Below are 10,926 nucleotides of genomic sequence, written 5' to 3' on the forward strand. Positions count from 1 at the left end.
GAGCCGACTATAAATTGCATCCCCTGCTCACGTGACTCCTCTCCGCTAGATCTCCGCCATCATGGACACGAGTCGCGTGCAGCCCATCAAGCTGGCTAGGGTGAGGTGACTGCGGGTGTTTAGAAGCCTGAACAAAGAAAGAAGAAAGCTGGACCTGTCGGGTTTAACTGTCTCTTCTTTCCTGTAGGTAACTAAAGTGCTGGGCAGGACCGGATCGCAGGGACAGTGCACGCAGGTGAGCGGATGGGAACTTTCCGACCACTTCCTGGGGTCGGGTCGGAGCGGGTCCTCCTAAATACCAGGCTTATTAACTAGGTTTGGTGATGTTTAATCCTAACTGCTAGGTTTAGGGAGGAGGATATAACTTTGTCACAAACCTGGATAATTTAGAATGTCTGTCTTTGAAAGCTTTGGTTTTTAGAAGGTGGAGTTGCTGGAGTTAATGTGTCAGTAGTGGACTTGCTTACCATACAAAGAACCTAAAAACTCAGTTCTGAAGTCACACTAAAGGTAGTAATTTCAGGCGGTTAAGGAAGTTCACTGAGAGTTCCAAGCAGGCTTAGGCTACGGAATGAGTGGGGCACGGTTTGTAGTGTGTTTGACTAGCATTAAAGGCCCCGGCCCACCGCACCACATAAATCAAGAATGGTATGCCTTACATTTCAACTGCTCCAGGAGACAAGCCTGGGCTAAAGGTGCCCTTACCACTTCCCTGGTTTATACCCAGGTTTCCTGTCGCAGCTACTTACTAATTCGGAGGCTTACAAATCAAAAGGAGGAAGGTTGGGAAGGAGTGTCGTAGGTGGTGTTGTAGTGAGATACCCTTTTTGTGTTCCTTGGATTCTCCCGGGCCTCCACAATACCTTCAGTAATGTGGGTGTGCAGTTCGTCTTACGAGGCTCTGGCCCTTCCATGTTGTATGTCTGCACTGCTTGAGTGTGTCCAAAGATAAGGAGTGGTCAGATCCCCTAAACTGAAATTGTAGGTAGCTAGCCAGCTGTGTGGGTGCTGGGAAATGAAGCCTGTGTAAGTAACAAATGCCGGGGACTGTAAGTAGCAGCATTTAATTCTTGTAATGGGCTTTAGGTGCGAGTGGAATTTATGGATGACACCAGCCGCTCTATCATCCGAAACGTCAAAGGCCCTGTTCGAGAGGGTGATGTGCTCACCCTGTTGGAGTCAGAAAGAGAAGCTCGGAGGTTGCGCTGACCTTGCTGCTGGTGGGTAAATGGCAACCCTTGGGATGGGCCACTTGCTGGGAGATGGGGAGAGGCACTCTATCTAATGCTTGGATCTGTTTACAGGGTTCTGGATATCCACTCCTTAGCCCATGGAATGACCTGCAACTGTTAAATAAAGCATTTGTATTCATTCTTGTCTAGAAATTGGTTTCTCCAGCAGCGTCTCAGCTTTCTAAAAGCTCCAGTGACCATGCACTCTTTGAAAGCCCTTCCATAGTGTGTTAGCTATGTGGTGGGATGTGTGTCCCTACTGCTTCCATTCATGCAAGATGCAAATTTATTAGAAATACTTTTATTAGGAAGGATGTTTTATGAAGTGAATGGGTCGAGGGATCTGGCATTCCCCAGGCTTTGCCTCATCCTTCCCCTCAGCATTCCTAACAAGCTAGAGGGAGCACCTTCACAGGGTACCCTGCTGTGATTCAGAAGCTCAGGCAGCAGAGGGAAGAGTCTCCTACACTCCAGATGTGTAGGTAGCAGCTCACAGAGGTTGAGGTCCTGTATCCCTTTGCAGTGTGGCTGTGGGAGACCCTGGAGGCGACTGTTCCTAGAACAAAGAAAGGAGTCCTATAGGCAGAAGACTAGTTTCAGGCACCATGGGGGGCAGGAGGCAGTGCATTTCAAGCTTCCCAGGTTTTAGAAGTATAGGATGAGCCCAGTACTTGGCTGTCCAGTGTCCTACACACTAGGTGTGCTCTCCCAAGCATGCCCAGCTGGTGGAGCAAACTAAGCCTCCAGGCTTGTATCTCTGGGATTGAATGACCACTTTCCTCTCTTAACAAGAAAACTTTACCAGTTACTTATGGTGTGCTTTTTATGTGTTTTATCCTAGCTTGGTTTGTTTCCTAACCTGAAGGTGTATTTACCTCCAGTTTTGCTAGTTAAACATCAGATAACTAGGATAAGTAATGCTTGCCAACCATCTGTGATGCAGGAGACCCCCACACTGTTCCTCCCCCCTGCCCCACCAAATAGTATTTGAGGTTTGCATGAAGTGACTGACCTCTGACAGTTTCTCCATCTTTGGTCTTTAAGAGGCTTCTGAAGGTGCTTAATATCTTTGTTTCTTGGGGACCACACTTACCTGGGAGTCATGGCGGTTTGATGTCAGGTGGGCATGGAGCAACGCAGCCACCTCATCCTGTTCAGCCTCCAGTGCAATGGCCAAGGCACTTGTGCCCTCCTGAGAAATAACAGGACATTTGGTCCCGGGGCTACAGAGGCACATAACCACCACTAATTCCAGGCCCTAACTAGTGGCTCACGTTGTCCAAGATGGTTAGGTCACAACCTGGCTGGGCCAACAACAACTGAACTGTATCCAGGCGTCCATACTCGCTGGCACACATGAGTGCTGTAGCCCCATCAGCATCCTGTACATTGACATCAGCCCCACATTCCAGCAAGGCAGCTACCATGTCCTGGTGACCATGGCTGATGGCCAGCATGAGGGCTGTCTGTCCAGTCTGAGAAATGAGGAAAAGAGGTCAGAAGTATTTTGGAAGTCAAAAGTGACACCACCTTACCCACCCATCAGGACTGGAAATGTCTATGCACCTGGCTAGCCTTGGCATTGACATCACCCATGCTGAAAAGTCTCTGGACCACAGCCATATCTTCCTCCTCCTTTCCTACAGAAGTGAGTGCAGCCAACATGAGTGCAGAGTAGCCAGCTCTATTCTGGTGATTGACATCGCAGACCCCTGGGGGGAGAAAAGAGGTCAGTCACTTTATGTAAGCCTCAGATGCTGATTTTAAGGGGAACAGTGCTGGGTCTCCCCTTAAAAGTTGTGGGTAAGCATCTCTTATCCTAGGCTGACCACAAACAAGGAGAGGCCATGAACTTGTAGTACTGTTTCCAGCTCCCCCAAGATGGCTGATGGCTGGGCAAGAACTCTACCAGTTGATGGGACTACATCCCTTGTCCCTTAGCCAACTGCATCCCTCTGTATACATAGAGAGTGTGTGTGTGTGTGTGTGTGTGTGTGTGTGTGTGTGTGTGTGTGTGTGTGTAAGATCTGTAAATACAGAGATTGGAGAGACCCTAGGGTTCCCTACCTATCAGCTAGGTTGGCTGCCAATAAGATCCTGCAGCCTCTACCATCCATAGCCCCTGAAATACACCACTGGCTTACATGTACTCTTTTTTTTTTTTTTTTTTCTTTTTTTTTGGAGCTGGGGACCGAACCCAGGGCCTTGCGCTTCCTAGGTAAGCGCTCTACCACTGAGCTAAATCCCCAGCCCCGACATGTACTCTTGCAATGCAAGTGTTCTTTCCTTATCCGTCTCTCTTATTTTTACTTGCTAATTATCTCTCCTCAGTTCCACTCATGAATGCTTTACAAGAACAAGGACACAGACTTAAAACACTGGAGAATTTGCCAGATGTGTAATCCCAGCACTTACAAGATTGAGGCTTGGCCACAAGTTCAAAGCCAGCCTGAGCTACATACTGTTCTAGGCCTACACAGTGAGCCTTGTCTCAAAAAAATAAGTAAAATTTAAATGTTTTTTTAACTTGGCCAGGTGACCATAGACAAGGACAGGCCATGAACTTAGAGTACTGTTTCCAGCTCCCCCAAGATGGCTGGGCAAGAACTCTACCAGTTGGTGGGACTACATCCCTTGTCCCTTAGCCAGTTGCATCCCTGTGCATACGTGGTGTGTGAGTGTGTCCCAGCACACACCTTTAAGCCCAGCATTTAGGCAGATCAAAACTATCCTAGTCTACAGAGCACATTCCAGAGCAGCCAGGGCTGAACAGCCAGTGAGAATGTCTCTGGAAGGGAAAAAAAAAAAAGGCAAAGTGTGATGTGAAGGCAAAATGGGGCTAGCAACTGAGCAACTAAAGGATTGAGGGTCCCAACAAAGAGAATAACGAAGTCAGTAACAGGATAGTGGTTGGTACCCCCTGTTTCATAAGCAAAACAATTGAGTGGTCACTCTAGGACAGTGCTAGTACATACTAGATTTGACAGTTATGAATAGCCACCTGAGTGTATTTGCCTCAGTGGAGGAATAAGATGAGGCAGAGTTATCAAGCAGGAGACAGGGGAACAGTACTCCAGAGCTTGATGATAGTCAGAAACCTAACCTAACTAGTGAGCAACACACACACACACACACACACACCCCAGGGGACAGGGAGTGGAGCCCAAAAACTCAGGAAACAGTGAGGCATAGGTATATGCCTTTAATCTCAGCAGAGACAGGTGGATCTTTTCCGAGTTCCAGGCTAGCCAGAGCTACATAGACTCTGTCTCAGAGGAAAAAAGAAAAATGCCATGGCCTAGAGATTGAAGAATATAATATACCCAGGAAGGAAGGTGCTAAATTGAGGTTTCTGATCTCAAAGCTGGGTGTTATTGTGGGGGCTGGGGAGCTAACTCAGAACAGCTAAAAATATAGTAATATCAAAAGGCCTTTACACCCCTGTAATTTCAGTATTTGGAAGGCAGAAGCAACAAGATCACAAATTTGAGGCCAGGAAAGGACTAGATATCAAGACCTTATGTCTGGGTGCACGGAGTGGTTAGAACTACTGCAGGCCTGAGGACCAGACTTGGATCCCCAGCACCCACAAAGAAACTGAACACCATAGCACATGTCTGTAACTCCAAGGATGGGGAGATGGGAACAGGTGAGACTTGCTGGCCAAGCAGCTCCAGGTTCAACAGGAAGTTCAGAAAACAAAGTAGGGAGTCATAGAAGAGAATACCCAATGCTGACTTCTGGCCAAGTGAACAGTGATCCACCCACCAATAAAAACTTGAGAAAGCCTCAACGGGACCCTCTGCCACTCATCTGTGTGCCTCAGTGACCCCAACCTTCACCTGCCTTGGCCCTCTTCTCCACAACTCTGACCTGTATCCAGTAGCAGGCTGGAAATGGCCAGATTCCCATGAGACACGCTGTAATGCAAAGCTGTGTTTCCGTTGCCGTCAGCCAGGTTCACCACATGAGCCAGCAGCTCAGGCCCCAGGCTCTTCACCCCTCGAAGCACCCCAGCCACGGGCTCGGCCTGACAGCGCTTTTGGCTGGACACTCGAAACCACTCCTGGGCCACAAGACGTGCTGCATTCTGGCAGGACCAGGACAGAGTAGGCATCAATGCTGAGAAAAGATGGGAGGGGCCAAAACAATGTGTGTGGGGGTGGGTGGGTGCGTGTGTGTAAAAGACCCTTTTAGTGACCCTAATAAGCAAGGGAGGCCAATGCTTTCTAAATATGATGTCAAGAAACCAGGTGGAGAGCTGGGACCTTATCCTCTTCAAAACAGAAGTCCGTAAGGTTCACATGCTCTGGAAAATAGGAGTGAGTACCCACTTGAGTATCCACTTGCTCTTGAAGCATCATGGATGGGTCTGGGGCTGTTTCCTTGAGGCTGTGGTTGGGCAGTCCAAAAAAAGGGCACAGCTCTCCTTGGGGTGGGGTATCACCTTGGAGAGGTTAGATCAAGGAAGGTCTTTCTAGTGAGAGGGGACCAAACTTAGTACTCCTGCTCTAGGAAACCCTGAACTTTGTCAGGGAGTAGAAGTCGGACCCACACTCACACCATCTCTGCTGGTGACTCCACGGGGCCGCATCAGCTGCTGATTCAGAGCAATGCAAGCCTCCCTCAAACGGGGGTTCAGTTCACACCTGCCAGGAAGGCCAGTCCAGACTCAGGATCCTCGGCAACGATGAGCAAGAGGAAGGAGGGTATCCACATTCCAAACCTTTAGAGAAAGCTCACCTCCCTTCTCTCCCTGCCTTCTGCTCTGGAAGCATCTCAAGCTCGCAGTCCCCCGCATCTTGGTCATTGTGGGGGCCAGGAGTTCCAGCGTCAGATCCCCCACTGCTATCATCTCCTGACCCAGAAGAGCTACTCCTGGGGAGTTCAGCAACATCATCTTCATCATCACTGTTGCTGGCATCCTCACTGGAGGAGCTCTCATACCTAAGAATAGGATGGGAGGCCCTGTGGGCTCATTCAAGTGTGTTGAGGTAAGAGTGACATTTTAAGATGAGGAAATTAAGGGCTATCAAAGCAACTTTATGAGCAGAGAGGCAGAGCTGGGATTAATAGCATGTGTCCCTGTGGCTGCTATGGAAAGAAAGGGGAGAAAGCGCTCACTCTCCGTTGAGGACCCCAACGAACTGCAGGCTCTTGGGTCCCTGACTGGATTGTGCACCTGGAGTACCATCTTTCTTCTTCATGATGGATTTGAGGATACCTGGCAGGGAATCACACGAGGGCACTGAGTTTGACTTCATCTGCCTGGCAGGCCAAGGTTCAACCAGTAGTGGAGGAGACTCACCAGCAGGGGCCATCTCGTCTCCAGCAGTGGGTCTGGGCTGGCTCTCTACTGGGAGCTCGGTCTGTGTGGTCTTCTCAGTGTAACCCAATGTAGTTTGGGTAGCAACCTCGCGAGACTGAGACCTGGTCACTAAAGCCTCGTGGGCTTCCTCCAGCTCCCTCAATCGGCCCCGCAAGAGGTCGCTCACCCCTCGCTGATGCTCCAAGCTCGTGCGGAGCAGTTCCAGCTCACGCTCTGCAGCCTCGGGCAACCCCAGCAGCGCCTCGGTCACCCACGTGTCCACCTCAACGGTCTCAGGGACCACCTCCACCCCAGCCTCCCTTGTGTCGGGTACTGCCTGGGCATCCACCTCTCGGGTCTCAGGCACGACTTCGGTGCCCGCCTCCCGAGTCTGGGGTTCCCCATCGGGTGTCCTAGACGCCGGGTCGAGCACCTGCAGCGCTCCTTCGCTGCGCCTGGCAGCCAACCCGTCAGGATCTTCAGCCCGGGGGCTAGCCCTGGAGCGGACTCCGCGATCCGAGGTGGCCAGACGCTCGGTGAGGCGCCGAAGCTGGGAGAGCTTGTCTGGGCGCACCTCGATCTCTACATCTTGCTCTGGCTGCACGCGCCCGGCCAGTAGCCGCGCCTTCTCAGCGCGAAGCGCGCGCACCTGCTCCTGCAGCTCCGGCAGAGCGCGCGCCTGGTCCTCGAGCTCACGCAGGCGCCGCAGCGCCACGGCCATCTGCTCCCTCACGTGCTGCAGCTGGGCAGGGCCGGGCGAAGCAAGGGCAGGGCTGGGCGAAGTAAGGGCGGGGTTGGGGGCGGGGCTGCTGCGGCCCGACCCGCGCGGACTGCGCGTGGCCGCACGGGCCGGGCTGAGCGCGCGCTCTTGAGCCTGTGCCTGCTCCAGTCGTCGGCTGGTCTCCAAGAGCGTGTGCTCGACGCGCGGATTGCGCGAGAAGGAGCGGGGCGACAGCGGAGGTAGCGAGAGCCCTGGGAACGCCCCGGGAGAGAGTGCACCAGAAGCTCCGCCGTCGTCACTGGCCAGGGACTCGCTGGAGGTCCAAGCTCCTGGGCTCCGCGCTCCCGCGAGGCCCGTTCGGGACGCGCGCGGACGGCGTGCGTGCGGGGGTCCTGGAGCTCGGCGAGAGGCAGGGCCACGCTCGATTTCCTCCACGTACTTGAGGAAGTCCAGGTCCAGGTGGAAGCCATAGGGCGTCTCCACAGAGTAGGGAGAGCTAGGGCTGCGGGCACTCCCAGTGGGGCCTGGGTACAGGGAAGGACCGCCCAGGTCTGTGGTATGACGGGCGTGAAGAGAGAAGAGGGGTCAAACCAAGAATCTCCCAAAGAGACTGAACAAATGTGTTTCTTGCTCCCTTGCCCCTGCAATGCATCTGTACCGCTGCCAGGGCTCAAGACCACACCCGAGGCATACCTGCACACGATGGGCATGCAACCATGTTTAAGCACCCACTAAGTGACAAATACTTATAAACTTGGGACACTATAATAAGGCAATATCCGGGCCGCTTGTTAGCCATAAATAGACACAATCATTCCAAACGATTTTCAAGGCACTAATACATGGTGAATTACAGAACCAACTTTGGCTCTCGCGTCACAGCTTCACAGGAAAAAAATTTCCTGTGGCAGGAACTTAAAAGATTGAGCCCTTCGTAATAAGGCGGAAACAGCTGCAAGGGCAGAAGGTTCCAAGAAGAAAAACGGCCCATAGAAGACAGTAGAGGGGAGAGAGTGCTAAAGAGTCATAGATGGATGGAAGTCAGGTGTCTACAGAACGGAGAACGGAGGGAGGAGGGAAGAACTAAAGGATGAGCAGAGGGCACACTGCGGAGGTCTCCTAGGCAACCATGGGGAGTCGCGGCATTATTTATGGGGGCTGTCATGAGTGGGTTTTAAACAGAACCATTCATTACGTTGGCTAATAATGCTTTTGGAAAAAGCCACGTGGCTACTGTGTTAATAAAAAACAAAAGGGAATCGTTGAGCTCTATCCATTATATACAAGCATCCAATGCGCGTCCCTGTGAATACATTTACCTCACTTTGTACACTCACCGGGAAGGTTCTGATTCAGGACAAACTTGGCCATGCTTCCTGGAGTAGCCACCAGAGAGCCTGAAAAATGTCATCCAGGAAAGTAAGGGTGTAAATCCAGTCCTGCCCCTTGGCTTGAACCTGAACACCGCCATTGAAACTTCGAGCAAACAGATACAAGAACATTTTTTCCACCTCACCCACCCCCCACCCCCAGACTCTCCTACTCCCTTTATGAACCTTGGAACTACTCTGCAGCAGACAGGTCCCAAGTGCTCTAACACTTTTGCTTTTGACACAAAATATTGCTACGTGGCTAACACTGGTCTCCAAATCACAATCCTGCCTGAGCCTCCCCAAGTTCTAGGATGACGAGTATGTACGACCATATTTAGCCGAAATTTGAAGTTTATGAAGTATAAACACCCAAGTTGCAAAGCTGGGAAGTAGGAAGCAAGAAAGACATCAAGCAGACAAAAACAAGAAAGCGGGAAGTACTCCAGACTTTGGAAACTGAGACACAATTAAGAGCCAGGCACAACAGTGCACTCCTTTACTACCAGCACTTCAAAGTTGAAGTAAACTCAAATCTGAGTTTAAGGCCAGTCTGGTCTACATAGTGAGTTCCAGGACATTCAGAACTACATAGTAAGACACTGTCTTTTTTTTTTTTTTTTTTTTTCCCGAGCTGAGGACTGAACCTAGGGCCTTGCGCTTGCTAGGCAAGCGCTCTACCACTGAGCTAAATCCCCAACGCCATAAGACACTGTCTTAAGAAACAAAAAACAGGGCCTAGCAAGCGCAAGGCCCTGGGTTCAGTCCTCAGCTCCGGAAAAAAAAAAGAAAGAAAAGAAAAAAAAAAAGAGTACTGACTGTTCTTGCAGAGGTCCTGAATCCAATTCCCAGGACCACATGGTGGCTTACAATCATCTGTAATGGGATCCGATGGCCTCTTCTGGTGTGTCTGAAGACAGTGACAGTGTACTCATATACAAGAAAACAAAAAACAAAAGCGGGGGGGGGGGGTTTGCTGGAGAGATGGCTCAGAGGTTAAGAGCACTGACTGCTCTTCCAGAGGTCCTGAGTTCAATTCCTAGCAACCACATGGTGGCTCATAACCATCTGTAATGGGATCCGATGCCCTCTTCTGGTGTGTCTGAACACAGGGACAGTGTGCTTATATAAATAAAATTTTAAAAAAAGTACAAGATAAGCAACTTAGACAGATCCTGTCTCAAAAAGTGAAAACAGCAAAGGAGGCAAAGCTGTAACCATACCTGAGGGGTTCAATGAATACGACTCCTCAGATGACATATGGAGGCTAAGAAAATGAGAATCTAGAACTGGGGACATGGTTCATTGGTATAACACTTGCCTAGCATACACAAGGACATGAATTTGATCTGGAGCAGCACTGCAAAAGCAAACGAATCCTGGGCTAGAGATGTAGTTCACTTGGTAGAACGCATGAAGCCCTTGTTGTTTTGTTTTTTTTTTGTTTGTTTGTTTTGGGTTTTTTTTGTTGTTGTTGTTTTTAAAGATTTATTTATTATAAGAAGTACACTGTAGCTGTCTTCAGATGCACCAGAAGAGGGCATCAGACCTCAGTACAGATGGTTGTGAACCACCATGTGGTTGCTGGGATTTGAACTCAGGACCTCTGGAAGAGCAGTCAATGCTCTTAACCACTGAGCCATCTCTCCAGCCCAAAGCCCTTGGTTAATGACTAGTGGTGCGTGCCTATCCAACACTCATAAGTGGCTATTAGCCCAAATGCTTGAATTACCCTAGATGCACAGAACACATGAAACTCAAGATGGATAATCAAAATGCGAATGCTTCACTCCTTCTTTAAAAGGGGAACAAGAATACCCTTGGCAGGGAATAGGGAGGCAAAGATTAAAACAGAGGCAGAAGGAACACCCATTCAGAGCCTGCCCCACATGTGGCCCATACATATACAGCCACCCAATTAGATAGGATGGATGAAGCAAAGAAGTGCAGGCCGACAGGAACCGGATGTAGATCTCTCCTGAGAGATACAGCCAGAATACAGCAAATACATAGGCGAATGCCAGCAGCTAACCACTGAACTGAGAATAGGACCCCTGTTGAAGGAATCAGAGAAAGGACTGGAAGAGCTTGAAGGGGCTCGAGAACCCATATGAACAACAATGCCAACCAACCAGAGCTTCCAGGGACTAAGCCACTACCCAAAGACTATACATGGACTGACCCTGGGCTCCAACCCCATAGGTAGCAATGAATATCCTAGTAAGAGCACCAGTGGAAGGGGAAGCCCTGGGTCCTGCCAAGACTGAACCCCCAGTGAACGTGATTGTTGGGGGG

The 10,926-nt window shown here is 50.3% G+C and overlaps 2 protein-coding genes across 3 annotated transcripts; one reads left to right on the top strand and one right to left on the bottom strand.

Moving 5' to 3' along the window:
• Positions 1-2: 2 nt before the first annotated feature.
• On the top strand, positions 3-1,381 carry Rps28 (ribosomal protein S28). The gene is made up of 4 exons (XM_032909962.1): positions 3-100; positions 188-235; positions 1,087-1,220; positions 1,305-1,381. Exons 1-3 carry the CDS (start codon positions 62-64, stop codon positions 1,207-1,209), a joined length of 210 nt encoding a protein of 69 aa, XP_032765853.1. The 5' UTR covers positions 3-61; the 3' UTR covers positions 1,210-1,220; positions 1,305-1,381.
• A 136-nt stretch (positions 1,382-1,517) lies between these two features.
• Positions 1,518-8,659, bottom strand: Kank3 (KN motif and ankyrin repeat domains 3). Of its 2 annotated transcripts, XM_032909940.1 has the most exons (10): positions 8,599-8,659; positions 6,541-7,812; positions 6,357-6,456; positions 5,976-6,179; positions 5,794-5,881; positions 5,106-5,322; positions 2,799-2,944; positions 2,507-2,707; positions 2,326-2,424; positions 1,518-1,788 (listed from the first exon to the last, which is right to left on the bottom strand). In XM_032909940.1, the coding sequence occupies exons 1-10, from the start codon at positions 8,630-8,632 to the stop codon at positions 1,723-1,725; spliced, it is 2,427 nt and encodes an 808-aa protein (XP_032765831.1). In that variant the 5' UTR covers positions 8,633-8,659; the 3' UTR covers positions 1,518-1,722. The 2 variants fall into 2 exon arrangements, 1 of the variants encoding a protein (XP_032765831.1); XR_004388795.1 differs by having other exon boundaries at positions 2,326-2,707; positions 5,106-5,354; positions 5,796-5,881.
• Between the last annotated feature and the right edge of the window lie 2,267 nt (positions 8,660-10,926).

The sequence above is a fragment of the Rattus rattus genome, chromosome 1 (assembly GCF_011064425.1).
Source record: "Rattus rattus isolate New Zealand chromosome 1, Rrattus_CSIRO_v1, whole genome shotgun sequence".
In the NCBI taxonomy this organism is placed as follows: Eukaryota; Metazoa; Chordata; class Mammalia; order Rodentia; family Muridae; genus Rattus; species Rattus rattus.